At 38.6% G+C, this 15436-nt stretch overlaps 1 protein-coding gene across 4 annotated transcripts in view; it reads left to right on the top strand.

Annotated features, from left to right (window-relative positions):
* LOC149550258 (Transducin/WD40 repeat-like superfamily protein) overlaps nt 1-14760 on the top strand; it is a 226006-nt gene extending 211246 nt beyond the window's left edge. For 2 of the 4 annotated variants that reach the window (XR_016354185.1, XR_016354186.1), the window contains exons 11-12: nt 14168-14335; nt 14441-14760. Coding sequence is in view for 2 of the 4 variants with exons in the window: in XM_089793350.1 (XP_089649476.1) it covers nt 14168-14257 (90 nt within the window). In the remaining 2 variants the exon portion in view is untranslated. Of the gene's footprint in view, nt 1-14167 lie in introns of all 4 variants that reach the window. The other 2 variants (XM_089793350.1, XM_089793351.1) reach the window with 1 other exon arrangement.
* Nucleotides 14761-15436: the final 676 nt, after the last annotated feature.

Below are 15436 nucleotides of genomic sequence, written 5' to 3' on the forward strand. Positions count from 1 at the left end.
ACTCTGAATTGGCCTATAGAATGCTACTATGATAAGCGATTTGATCTGGTCAAGTACTCACTTTGGAAACTAAAACTGAAGGAATAGTTTCTCAAGTGTTTGTAAATTTTAAAATAAACAAAAACCTTAGCATAGAGCATACACAAAACTTGAAAGGGCTATTTCTAGGCTTAGTTACTAAATTTGGATTTTTGACACTGGATTGTTCAATTCAGCCTGGACGTCTCATTTTCTGGAGAAAATCTACTGTTCTTCAAAACAAAAAAATGTGATGAAAATTCTAGGTTTCCAGTTTCTTTTTGTCATTGTGAATGAATAGGATTTTCAAACCTGTTTGGTACCTATGTAGTTCTAGTTTAGGACAATATGTAAATTAGAGTTACCCTTTTTGTGAGCATTTATTCACCATCAGTGCAAAATTGCATTAAAATCTCTCCGAGTGGTAGAAATTCCTTCAAAATATTTTTCTTTATGATAGTTGAGCTGTAATATTCTCGATGGAAGAGAATTGCCAACAACCTGGAGAAGTGACTCTTGTAAGGAAGATGGGTCCAATGACTTAACCTGTCCACAAAGTGGCTCAACCAATCCCTTTATGAGCAACATCACTTGTCTACTCCTTGATATATCATAGACCATTAGTGAGAGTCTCTAGAACTCACTGATGTAACCCTCTAATCTGCCAAATTGCCTCAGCTGAGCGAGCTCTCTAAAGTACACCTCTGGATCCTTCCTGTGAAATATCTCAATTAGTCGATACATGAACTCCTGATACGAAGTGATCTGATTATGATGAAGCAAAATGAAACCATTATATCACCAATCATGAGCAGCTCCATCAAGATGCAATAGACCAATCTGTCATCTAGTCGGGATCGCTCTCTACTCTTATCTCTAGGGAAAACAATGTGTTGCAACATGTTAGAAAGTTGTTACAACACCTCAGCAACATGGGCGTTGTCCAACTGCCAAATCTTTGAATGTCTTCCTAGCCTCTTTGCAAATCTTGGAACCTGTGCCAACATCTTTGTATCTCGTACCAATAGAACCACCCGGACTATCAGCACCCTTGTCGCCAATAGAACTAAACTGAATATTAGGCTCTCCATCTCTAGGTGAAGTATGCCCTTTGCGGGTATAATGTCTACCTGGAATAAATCTCCTATCTCCATCCATTAACACTGAATACCAATCACCAAGTCAAATGCTGACAAAATTTGAATAAAACACTAAACACAATAACTTTGAGCCCAATTCTTGTAGGCTGGTAGGAAACCGCTTTGATACCAGTGTAAAGACCTTGTCGGTTTCAACTTGAACAACACTTACTATTCAGATGTTTGACACTTCGTCTAACACTTTGCAAGAAAACTATGCTTACACTATTCAACTGGAAATTGATGTCAAAAAGTTGATAAACAATTAATAAGCAACACCCCACTTTACTAATTGCTTAAGCACAATTTTTATTTATTGAACGTGACACAACTATGTGTGTGTTGAAACAATGAACCTGGTGATGGAAATACACATTAACTAACCAACTTCACAAAACACAGCTTGGGATGCAATGCTGGGTTTGACACTAAATCTAGGAATTTGTATTGCAGCAAAATTAATACTTGAAAGAAATGTTGGAGTAGGTCCGACCAGGTAGATTGCAGTCGCCAATGATGATATTTCTCCTCTATGATATTCACAGCCTAAACAGAGGTAATGACAACGACCAAATATCAGTACAGGTAGCATTGAAGAATGTAAGTTTGGATGCTCAGAATGTTCCACGCCAAATACAACAGACAATGGCGCTCAGAATGATAGGATGATCATAGAGAGATATGCAATTCTCATTGAATATTAAGTATATTTGCAAACAAGGATAGTGCTTTGATTTGCTAGATCTGAGCAAAGTAATATAGAGAATAGAATTGTAGTATTCTCTGCTGGAATGAACAATAAAGAACACCAGGCTGTTGGGAATTTTGTCAAACACTTACAATGTAACCAGTATTACTTTGAGAAAACATAATACAGTTTCAAGATGTTTTACTGTTTCATAGACTAACACCCAGAAATGTTTACTTCAATCAATGACAATCAATTGACACTAGTACTATCACAACTCGGAGCTAGAGGAATTAACTCATAACTCAATACTAATGGCTTACAATCAGATAAAGAATTAATAACTTTTTAACTGTAGTTCTGAGAGTGCAGTACAATTTTAACAAAATATCCAATGTAAGCAAATAACAGGGATAAGGGAGTGAATGTACACAGACCCGTACTGTTAGTGCACCACTAAGAAATCGCAAATGCAGAGAGTTTAGTTACTTCACACCCCTAGACAGCTTAACTAGCCAGCCGGCTCCCACTCTAATTTGCTCTTACCTTCTGTGATGCTGGAGAATACTACCCTGTACTGGAAGTAAGTCTTCTCTCACTGCAGTGGCCCAGTACTGATGTCGTGAGTGCCTATTTCATCTGCCGTCCAACTGCATTACCATAACCTGTGGTCGACTGTGATGCCCGTGAGTTATCTGTGACTCTCCAATGTTGTTACCTTCTCAATGTTACTGGTGCACCCAACCTATAGCAGCAATTTTGGAGTGCACTCTACCTGTATGAAACAGTTCTCCTGCGGCAGATATCTATAACGTATTGCCACTGTTAAGAGCACAACATGTTACCAAATGCCAAAGTCTGGAAAGAGGATTAACTTACAGATTCGTATTTTGTCTTGAGGAGTTTATTCACTCAAACTGTCGCTTCACTATTTCATGGTATCTGCAGTGCTAACACTGGTTTCCTGAGTAGCTTCCTCACCCTTATTCGTGTGCCAAGCTGATATAACTTCAATCACCTATTTGAGTTCCAACTGGAATGTAAATATCATATGAAGACTATGTGTCGTACCAACCTGTAGATATCCAATACTAAACTGTGCAAGTTCGATAATCTTCAAGGAATCTTGGCTATCCAATAATCTTCAAAAATCTGATGTAGACTTGAATAAGAAGACTCGGGCTACGTCTAGCTTCTGACTCCTCAAGGGTTTTCGTCCTGGAGTTTGCTCAGTCACATTTAAGCAACTAGAGTTTCCATATATTGAGTTCATAAAATATCGTGCATTCAAATCCCAAGGCAGAACCTCTTATTTATGACCTCGGAGAGAGGGAAAAGTGTTGGAATAAGAGATGTGGGATAAAACAACAATTTCGTCTTGTAGTCACTTAAGTCACTTTATAAAGTAAATGACTTTTAAAATAAAAGTAACTCATCAAAGAACTTTTTAATTTAATAAAAGATGAACCCAAGATAAATCTCCCATGTGACTAGTAAGCATCCTAACTGATGATGCTGTTAATCTATCCGGATGTGGAGATAGATTAACTCAGCACCATAGAACTAGTGCAGGGAAAGGGACATGACAAGAATAGGGTGAGGGTTGAATCCCATTGAAGTCGGAATAGCCAAGTAGGGTAGATCTTCCCACTTACAAATTGACAAACAACATTGAACCCCAACAGGAATTCGCGGTACAATCAATTAAACCAAAATCTCATACCTAAACAACTCAACCCAACAGACATATATACCTCACTACGAAGAAACTGTCAAAAAATACGACGACAAACACCTACTAAACTAAATAAAATAGAAATAGTTTTGAGATATACTAAATCAATCGGTCCCATAACAAATTTCAAATGTTTTATTTTATTTTATGATAGAAAAATTACAGTTCTTCCATCCCAAAAGTTGCTTGTCCTCAAGCAAACACAATGTTGGGTGTTGTAGATCTTGTTCTCCTTGCCAGGTGGCATCATCGAGCGGCAAATGCTTCCAACTTACCAAGTATTCCTTTATTGTTTGATTCCTGTAATGTCCCCTTTCTAGCATTCATAGCATGATGTTGTCGTTAGCTTATTTCCCCACAGTCCCGTAGGCTAACTAGGACATTAAAGGGGCTTCGAGGCCATTTGGCCTAGACAGTTTCAGTTGCAGGTCTTTCTGAGGGGTTCTGAGGCAACTTTGGGCATACTTACTATTTATAGTAAGTCATCTTGGACATGACCGGACATTCAGTCATAGTGGTATGTCGATGGTAATTGTTTAAAATCGATAGGAAAACTTATTTATCATTGATAAGATTTGTTATGCATTGATAAAGCCATTTTATAAAGTTAAATTTAAATATTTAACTTTATTAATGCATAGACTATAGTTTGTGGGAAATATTTAAATTAAAAGAGTTCCCTTTATTTTTATAACACATTGGAGACATAAGGTACATAAAGGGAGTTATGTTTTATCCCACATTGAGAAAACGAAGGATTGAGCTCTTGTGAGAACACTATAAAAGAAATGGAAGAGCTTTTTTTTTGTATGCTTGGATGAAGATTAATGTTATGTTGCTGGATATCTGATTATCGGGCTTGGAGGACGGAATCCCTCTTTGCTAGCATTCTCTTCGCTGTTGGAAGACATAGTCAGGAGGATCAATGGTGTTTTCACTTCAGGAAACACATTGGGTTTCATTTGGGGCGTTCGCATAAAGAAATTTACAAGGGTTTGAGATGCAGATCTGAAGTTAGTTATTGCTATAGTGCCGCATGAACAGTATTTTGCTACAGTCGGCATGAACAGTCTTTTGCTACAGTACGGCGTGAATAGTGTTGGTATCAAGTTTACTTGTTTTTCTGGCTGATTAGAAGTTTGGAAGGCTGCCGACTACATTTGCAAAATACTACGGCAACTAATTCCAAGTTTCTTCTGTCAAATTTTGATACTTTGCATAATAATTGTTGAATACAAGTCTGAATAGTTGTTGCAGCCTTTAAGGCAGCTGTAAGTGCACATCTACATTTAAAAATCACCCTTTATCAGCAGATCGAAAGAGTTTCCAGATTTTTCATATATTGTTGAATTTGTGCCAAGTGTTTGTGAAAATGTTATGATGTGTATTATGCATTTTAATGTCACTTCATAGTTGTTCGTAAATCTACTCATTGGAAAGCAATTTATTGAGGAAATCAGCTTTATGAGTTTGCATACAAAGTGTTTGACAATATTCCTTAAGTTAAATTTCTACAAGTCAAAGTTCAAATCAGGGGAGGATGTTACAGTGGTATCAGAGCTATAAGTCCTGCCATCCTGTGGAGGTCTTATAGGAAATTTGGAACTGGCGGATAGAGGGGAAAGTGTTTGATGAAATGTCAAAATACTAAAATCAGAGCATTTATGTTTGAGCATGCGACATGGGCCTTATAATTTTCGCAATACCAGAGCAAGACAAAGTAGGAGTTCAGACCTGCAAAGCAAACAGTCTAGTTCATCCGTACAGGGGGGTATAGAATCCAGTCATACAGACACAGCGGAGGTATTCTTTGATCAAGACAGCAATATGGGTGACCGAGATGACAGGAATACAAGGTTAGGTGGAGGCGGGAATGCCGGTCTAGAGCCTGGAGAGGAAAGATTCTTACAGTTATTAGAGACCTTGGTACAAGGTCAGCGAGTAGCAGAACAAAGGGCACAGGAACAGAATCAGAGATTGGATCTTATGATGCAGATGATGGCTCATCAAATGGGGTTGAATGCTAACATGGGTGGAGGAAATAATCAGAATGGAAATGATCAGGATGGGACACATAATGGAGATGAACAAGTTGGGAACAATTTCGGTCATGCACCCCAGCGAGCTAGGATAGTGAGTTCAAGGCCCATGATTCCTACATTTCCTCCTAGAGCTCCAGAGAAGCTCGTACCAGAGCCCCAGATTACTGATATACAGGACCAGTTGAGGAGAGATTGGGAAGCCGGAGGGCCAGATTTTACTGCTGCAATTACCTTTAGGGAGTATATGGATGTGCGGATGAAACATATGCCACGTGGACATGACAGGAACTAGAGCTATGAGCTACGGAAGAAAGTAGGGAGACTTGAGTTACCATATTATGATGGCTCAGGAAAGTCTATAGCAAGAGCTTGGGTTCAAAAGCTTGACACATACTTTCAATTGAACCCTATGCCCGAGGAAGAAGCTATTAAGTACGCAGCGATTCATCTGGATGGGTTAGCACATGAGTGGTGGCATCATGGTATGGTCACTATGGGACATGCACACATTACCTCATATGTGGAGTTTACAGAGAGGCTGATTGAACGTTTTGATAGGAAGGATCCAGAACTCCATTTCAAGGAGTTAGCTCAGCTTAAACAGTGGGGATCATTGGAAACATACATTTCAGAGTTTCAGAAACTTGCAGTGTTAGTAACAGATGTATTTGAACGGAGGATACTAGTTCTATTTATGGATGGGTTAGCTGATCCGTTGAGAGGGTGGATTAAAGCTCTCAACCCTCCCACTTTGCAGGAAGCCATTAAGAAAGCTCGTGACATGGATTCCTCTTCATCTTCAAAAAATAAATTCCAGGCAAAGAGTTTCCCTTCAAGGAAAGATAAGGACAGGAAACCTTTTCATAAAGAGGTTCAGCCAGCTAAGGAGGAAAGTAAGAGGTTGGACAATGAGACACTTAATGATCTTAGGAAGAAGAAGCTTTGTTTTCATTGTAGGGAGCCTTGGGATTTGTCACATAAGTGTCCATTGAAAGCAAAAGCTAAGCAGATGGAGTACTTTTCAGCCGAAGAGTCAGTAGATGGAGATTCAGAGCAGTCATCCGAATCAGATGGAGATGATGATAGTTCTTCATAGGAGGAAGCACGCGGTGATAGCACGATAGCTCAGTTGTCAAGTATACAGGAGACCGTCACTTTCAGAGTTAGGGGAACCTTGGATGGACAAAGAGTTGTGGCACTCATTGATACAGGGGCGACACATAACTTCATTGATGAGAAGTTTGTGACACGCAGAGGGCTACATACAGAGGAGCATAGGGGATTTAAGGTGATGGTTGCCGATGGCTTCAAAATTGAATGTACCAAGAAAATCTCCAACTTGCAGCTTCGTTTGGGAGATTATGACATGACAGGAGATTTCTTTGTGGTCAACATTGGTGATCAGGATATGGTGCTTGGGATGAAATGGATGAAGTCTCTGGTAGAGTTTACATTTAACCTTGAGAAAATGGAAATGAGGTTTGAGGCAAATGGTAAGAAGATAGTGCTCAGAGGTTTTTCAGATGGGAGACTTCGAATGGTGTCACTCAAGCGGATGCAGAGTTTCTTTAGACATGATCAGGTGCAGTGGGCAGCAGGGTTTAGAGTAATGCCTGAGATGACAGAGCAGCATAAACAAGAGTATCCACCTGATGTACCAAAAATAATAACCAAACATACTAACGTGTTTGGTGAGATACCTCCAGGGAGACCCCTGGATAGGGGAATTGAGCATGCTATTGAATTAGAGGAAGGGGCTAAGCCAGTTATCATCACACCTTACCGCCATCCGAAGAGATGTAAGGATGAAATAGAAAAGGCAATTAAGGAGTTGATTGACATGGGGCACATACAGCCAAGCAAAAGTCCTTTCGCTTCTTCAATAGTATTGGTGAAGAAGGACGGTACAATGAGGATGTGCATTGATTATAGGGAGCTAAACAAGAAGACAATCAAGAACCGATACCCTATCCCACGCATCGATGAGCTTATTGATGAATTGCATGGTGCATGCTACTTCTCCAAGATTGATTTGAGATCCGGCTACCATCAGATACGGGTTAGAGAGGTGGATGTGGAGAAGACAGCTTTTAGATGCCACTATGGACATTTTGAGTTCTTAGTCATGCCCTTTGGGTTGACAAATGCCCCTGCCACTTTCCAGTCCTGTATGAATAGAGTGTTCAGAGATCAGTTGAGGAAGTTTGTGTTGATATTTTTTGATGATATACTGATATACAACCGTACTTGGGAGGAACATTTGAAGCATATTGATACAGTGCTCAGTATTCTAGAGAGGGAGTCATTATATGCCAAGATGAGTAAATGTGAGTTTGGGATGACAGAGTTGCTCTATCTAGGGCATATTATTAGTGCAGGAAGTGTTCGGGTTGACCCAGACAAGATGAGGGCCATTCTGGATTGGCCACCACCGAGGAACACTTCACAACTCAAGGGATTTCTCGGGCTTTGTGGGTTCTACCGCAGATTTGTGAAGGGATTTTCACAGATAGCAGCACCACTTACAGATTTGACACGGAAAGATAGTTTCAAGTGGTCAGAGAGGGCTCAGGATTGTTTTGACAGGTTTAAGGAGCTGATGAGTACATGTCCTGTTTTAGCCATTCCAGATTTCACCAGGCCCTTTGAGTTGCAGTGTGATGCCTCGGGAGAGGGCATAGGAGTTGTTCTCATGCAAGACAAACATCCCATCGCATATGAGAGTAGAAAATTACGAGGTGTGGAGAGAACCTACAGCATCTACGACAAAGAGATGCTAGCAATCATGCACGCGCTAGCTAAGTTCAGGCAGTACTTAGTGGGAAGCCGATTCACAGTAAAAACAGATCATAATAGCTTGAAACATTTCCTTGGACAGAAGGACCTTAATGACAGGCAACAGAAATGGGTGAGTAAATTACAGGCCTATGATTTCGACATAGCCTATGTCAAAGGGAAGAAAAATATTGTTGCAGATGCTTTATCTAGAAGGCCTCATTTGCTTGCTGTTGGGATAGTCATGGATGATTGGAGAGAGATGACCTTGGCAGAATATGTTAAGGATAGTTGGGCATCTAGCATTATTGAGGGAGCTATTCAAGATAGTCGATACACTGTCGTAAATGATCTGATCATCTACAAGGAAAGGATTTATTTAGTACCCGGGTCTGCTATGAAGCAGAAGATTTTGAGGGCATTTCATGATTCACCAATGGCAAGACATCCCGGATTCTTTAAGACATCGGCAGGTGAGAGAGCGCTTCACTTGGAAAGGACTCAAATCAGAGGTGCTTCAGTTTGTGAGGGAATGCCCTGTGTGTCAGTAGAACAAACAGGAACATTCTTTTCCGGGTGGTTTACTACAGCCCCTACCCATACCAGAGAAGAAGTGGGAGAGCATTTCCATGGATTTTATCACAGGCCTCCCCAAGGCACAAGGTCGGGATTGTATCTTTGTTGTGGTAGACAGATTGACGAAATTTGCACATTTCTTTGCAATTTCGTCTACATATTCAGCAGCACAAATAGTAGAACTATTTTTTCGAGAGGTATTCAGACTACATGGGATACCACGGAGCATAGTCAGTGACAGAGACAGCAGATTTATGAGCCACTTTTGGCAGGAGTTGTTTAGGTTATGTGGAACAGAGCTCACTCCGAGTACCAGCTACCACCCCCAAACTGATGGGCAGACAGAGATAGTGAACAAATGGGTTGAGGGGTACCTTCGAAACTATGTTGCAGGAGAGCTGAAAGCTTGGGTGAAGTGGCTACATCTAGGGGAGTACTGCTATAATACCTCTTTCCATATGTCTATTCAAATGTCCCCTTTTATGGCACTGTACGGGTATGATGCTCCTAATTTTTTGGATTTTTTATTTGGGGACAGCAGGGTGCCTAAGGCCAAGGATACTTTGCAGGAGTGTCAGGACATTATGCGATCCTTGAAGGAAAATTTGCAAAAAGAACAAAATCAGCAGAAGCAATATGCTGATCAGCACAGGGTTGAGAGGTCTTTTGAGGTGGGAGATATGGTGTACCTCATGTTACAGTCGTATAGACAGTCCTCTCTCAAGAAGAGTGGAGCAGAGAAAGTGAAACCACGCTACTATGGACCATTCAAAGTAATCAGGAGAGTGGGCGAAGTAGCTTATGAGTTGGAGTTGCCTGCAGACAGTAAAGTGCATAATGTGTTCCATGTGTCACGCCTTAAGAAGGCATTGGGTCACAATGTGGTGCCTTCAGTAGTATTGCCACCTCTTGATGATGAGGGAAAGCTTATCTTGGTTCCCGAGGCCATACTTGACTCCAGGGAGAGGGTGCTTCGCAGGAGGACTATCAGGGAGTATCTAGTGAAGTGGAGTAACCTACTTGTCGAGGATGCTACTTGGGAAAATGAGTAGATATTGCAGCATCCAGAGCTGAAATTGCTTGAGGACAAGCAATTTTGGGAAGGGCAGACTGTAATGTCCCCTTTCTAGCATTCATAGCATGATGTTGTCGTTAGCCTATTTCCCCACAGTCCCTTAGGCTAACTAGGACATTAAAGGGGCTTAGAGGCCATTTGGCCTAGACAGTTTCAGTTGCAGGTCTTTCTGAGGGGTTCTGAGGCAACTTTGGGCATACTTACTATTTATAGTAAGTCATCTTGGACATGGCCGGACATTCAGTCACAGTGGTATGTCGATGGTAATTGTTTAAAATCGATAGGAAAACTTATTTATCATTGATAAGATTTGTTATGCATTGATAAAGCCATTTTATAAAGTTAAATTTAAATATTTAACTTTATTAATGCATAGACTATAGTTTGTGGGAAATATTTAAATTAAAAGAGTTCCCTTTATTTTTATAACACATTGGAGACATAAGGTACATAAAGGGAGTTATGTTTTATCCCACATTGAGAAAACGAAGGATTGAGCTCTTGTGAGAACACTATAAAAGAAATGGAAGAGCTTTTTTTTTGTATGCTTGGATGAAGATTAATGTTATGTTGCTGGATATCTGATTTTCGGGCTTGGAGGACGGAATCCCTCTTTGCTAGCATTCTCTTCGCTGTTGGAAGACATAGTCAGGAGGATCAAGGGTGTTTTCACTTCAGGAAATACACTGGGTTTCATTTGGGGCATTCGCATGAAGAAATTTACAAGGGTTTGAGATGCAGATCTGAAGTTAGTTATTGCTATAGTGCCGCATGAACAGTATTTTGCTACAGTCGGCATGAACAGTATTTTGCTACAGTACGGCGTGAACAGTGTTGGTATCAAGTTTACTTGTTTTTCCGGCTGATTAGAAGTTTGGAGGGCTGCCGACTACATTTGCAAAATACTACGGCAACTAATTCCAGGTTTCTTCTATCAAATTTTGATACTTTGCATAATAATTGTTGAATACAAGTCTGAATAGTTGTTGCAGCCTTTAAGGCAGCTGTAAGTGCACATCTACATTTAAAAATCACCCTTTATCAGCAGATTGAAAGAGTTTCCAGATTTTTCATATATTGTTGAATGTGTGCCAAGTGTTTGTGAAAATGTTATGATGGGTATTATGCATTTTAATGTCACTTCATAGTTGTTCGTAAATCTACTCATTGGAAAGCAATTTATTGAGGAAATCAGCTTTATGAGTTTGCATACAAAGTGTTTGACAATATTCCTTAAGTTAAATTTCTACAAGTCAAAGTTCAAATTAGGGGAGGATATTACAATTCCTCAGTTTCCTTTCCCAAATATCAAGGATTTCGACAGGTTCCAACACCAAGTTTCCTTCTTCATTGAGAGGTGGCAAGTTAGCTAATACGATGATATTTTGGCCCACTACTTACATGGAAGACATTGTGGATGCGGCTCTCCTTCAATAGCTCAAGTTCATAGGCAACTTCACCTATTCGGCGGGTTACACATTAAGGACCGTAAAAACACGGCCTTCATTTTTTTGTGCCCTTTGCCTTCAATGATGATTCCCTGTATGGCTGAAGTTAGAGGTAGACCAAATCACCAACATCAAAACTTCTCTTGATTCATTGTCTATGGACATATATCTTTTTCTGATTTTATGCCCTGTGCAAAATTTCCTTCAAGAACCTCAAAATGTCTTGTCCCTCTTGTAGGCAATCTTTTTCCCTAGGTGCACGATTGTCCCTCAAAATCATGTCCACAAATGAAAGTTGCTTGTATCCGCATAGTACTTTGAAAGGGGCCATCTCGATCAATATGTGATAAGTTGTGTTGTAGCAATACTCCCTAAGACAACCATTTGACCCACGCCTATTGTTGTGCTAAAACATAGTTCTAGAGGCATCCCTCCAACCACTTGTTCACAATCTTTGTCTGCCCATTGGTCTGGGGGTGGTAGTTGAGACTTGGCCACAATTCTTTTCCATCCAACCGAAACAATTTTGTCCAGAAGGTGTTGAGGAAAAGATTGTCCCTATCGCTAACAATGTTTCGAGGTAATACCTACAGGTGGTAAACCTCCCTGAAATAAGTTCGCCACCTGTGTAGCCTGAAACTCTATGGGAATAGCAAAGAAGTGTGTGTACTTCATCAGCCTATCAACAACCATAAAGATGCAATCCCTTCCATTTACCTTTGAAAGTTTGATGATGAAGTCCATGGAGATGCTACCTATTAATGTGAGTTTTATTCCACTACAACAAACAAAATCAAACACTTAAAGTTTCGGAGTGGAACACCAAATATTCAATCCTCTCTTGATATAAGGTCATTTCTCATGCTAAGCTTGCAAAGTAAGATCATGAAATTACTTCAAGGTTCCCTTCAACGATGGATACTCGCTTAGTGAAATAATGTGATTTGTTGGTAATCACTTAGAGGACTTACCCTATTCATTCAATGGGAATCAACTGCTTGCACTTCTAAAATTTAGCTTCACAATGTGCAATGAAAATATGTTTTGACTTTTCCACTTCAGCTCTAACTTAAAATTCTAACCTCTATTACTACTTCTACTATGAATGCAAGGAAATGTGGATGGACTTGGACTCTACTAGATGTAGCTTACTTGCCGACTCCACCTACCTTGTGCGAGCTTCTAAGGATATACTCAAATAGTATTAAAATCAATATCGACCCTCTTCAATCCCATCATTGGATGCAAACTAAAGGTTAAATATCAATTGAAGTTAAGTATTTTCCCTAGCTCACCACACAAAGCACTCCTACCATCAGCAAGAGGCTAGTGGCCTAGTTTATATTCGAGTCAAACAAGTAAACATCCACAATTCTTTCATCCAACTAAACTACTTATAAACAACATCAAATGAAATTCTAAGTTAAGTGAGGAAATATGGATCACCATGCAATAATGCAAACTTGATCACAACTATTCACCATGCAAGACACAATAATGAAAAGTAGAGCAAATTTGGCATTATATTAGCAACAATTCTCCAACAAATCCTGCTTTACAAATACGAGGGGTTGGGTTTATATAGGAGTCCCAATTACAATGAATGACCAAGATTGATATGAAATTAATGGGCTAGATTAATCCATTACAAACCCTAATTAGGGCAACCAAAAGTAGCCAATAGAAATGAAGCACCACAATACGTGCCAATGAAAAAATTCAAAGGTTTGGGGACTCATACGCAACATCCCAGTGGACAAGAATGTTCTAAGAAAACAATAACTTCCATTCACAGCCATCCTCCTTTTTCCTATATTACGTCAGCGTGATTGTTGTTTGACCTTACCTTATCCATGTGCGACAAACTTCCAACCTTGGTGTTGGAACACGTGATTAGAAATTCTGCCTTAGGTCTTCTTTCTTTGTTCCTCTATTTATATCCCTCGTGAGTCCTTTATGTATCCTTTGTTTTGTTGTCTTCTCTTTCCAATTGATGCCTAATGTGACCTTTTGGCCCGCCTATAAATAGGCTTGTGTAGGCCTCCAAAAAGTTGTGCTCCATGTGCTGATGTGACATTTCATAGGCTGGTACAATGTTTGAAATGGTCGACGGTTAGAGGATTATTTAAAATGCTCTCCAATAAGACTATAGTTAATATGCTAATAGGTAATGTGATATTATATTAATCATATTATCACTCATGGCTAATCTTTGATTATAGAAAATATTAATTGTTTAATTAGCTATATATATATATATATATATATATATATATATATATATATATATATAGATCACATGTAAATCTAATATTATAACAACAATAGCATATTTTATTTGATCAAAATAAATGTGTTCATTATTATTATGTTTGATTATTACATTTGTATATACATTTTTGGGGATGGAGGTATGACATGGTGATGATTGGCGTAGCACTTACTTCGAACTCGATAGTATGCTCAGAAACGCCTTATTAACTTTTTGACTTTTTGATTTGGCCATTACCCCTTATAACTTCTTCACTTTTTGATTCTGCTGATATAGAATTGCTTCCCAATTACAAAGAAAATTTTAGAGCATTTTAAATGGCAATGCCGTTAAAAATTATTGTAATTTTCATACCCTTCAGATTATCAGGTGGCATATGTTTTTTTGGTGTATGTGCAGGTAAATTGGCTGTGCACCACTTCACACAATTCAGAAAATCTCATTGTCTGTGATACTTCCAGAGTTATTAAGGCGTACAGTATTCAATGATGTATGTAGCCCCTGAAAGACTGCCCACAGATATCCATACAAACGTCTTATGCGTCATTCCCACCACCTTTACCCGAGGTAACAGTCTTTTAGAATAGGACGGTGTTTAAAAGTATAATTACTTGCAAAACGAGTCTCCAACATACTTTTTAAAAATCTGTAACTTTATTTTATGTTTTTTAGGGTGTAGGAGTCTCGAACTTTTAATGAACGATATCCTACTTTTAACGAATAAGTGTATATAGCTAGTTTTGTTTGAGACGACTTAACTCTGAAGCAAGGCATTTGCATATCAATGACAACCTTGTAGTATGAATTTGACATAACTTTACAGTAAGGAATGTTCATCCTACTTTGCTGCTTTAATGGATTTGTCCTAAAGAAGAGAAAATATCTATTTTACATGTAGCTCCATGAAGACGTCTCCTTCAACTCTACATGTAGAAATACATTCAAATTATTAGTTTCTAATTCATTTTGGACACGACATGTTTGTGTAATTATCACAATTTCTCCGTTTAGTTTTTAAAACTGGAACCCTTCGGTTGAACATTCAATGGAATTTATTACATCATTCATTATATGTGATGAAAATCTACATATATAATGTATTAAGATATGGAATCTTACAATGAAAGATTCATTAGGAAAGTCGCTTGTTAAAAAGGTTTTTCAATCTGAAAAAGCAAGCTGAGTTGATTACAAGGAAAATTGAATGATAAATGTACTTGAGTCAAAAGTATTGTTCGTATATGAAAGGAAGTAGCGTCTCACCTTTTTGAGCATCTTAGAGCAACAAAAGTTCCATGGATTATCATGTTTATTAGAAATGAGTTGTTATGAAATAATAATCAATATAAAATTATTTAAAATTATGAAATTAAAATTTTAAAAAATATCATATAAATTGTATTTTTAAAATGATAAAAAGACCCATTTAATATGAAGTGTGGGATGCTTTGCTAAAGTTGTATGTATTCTATTGATAAATGTCAAAAGAATGTCTTTAATCTAACAACTCTTCAAACTTAGATTCTATTAATTTTTTATTTCATTTATTTAATCAAACCTTTTATTCTAAGTTTAAAAAAAATTAAATTAATCCCTTGCTTAATCCTCAGTTAAATGGTTTTATTTTAATGATTTTATAATCAAGGCCATTGTTGGAGATTGATCAAT

This window comes from Cupressus sempervirens, chromosome 7 (genome assembly GCF_028749045.1).
Source record: "Cupressus sempervirens isolate cs-2001-9-10 chromosome 7, ASM2874904v1, whole genome shotgun sequence".
NCBI lineage: Eukaryota > Viridiplantae > Streptophyta > Pinopsida > Cupressales > Cupressaceae > Cupressus > Cupressus sempervirens.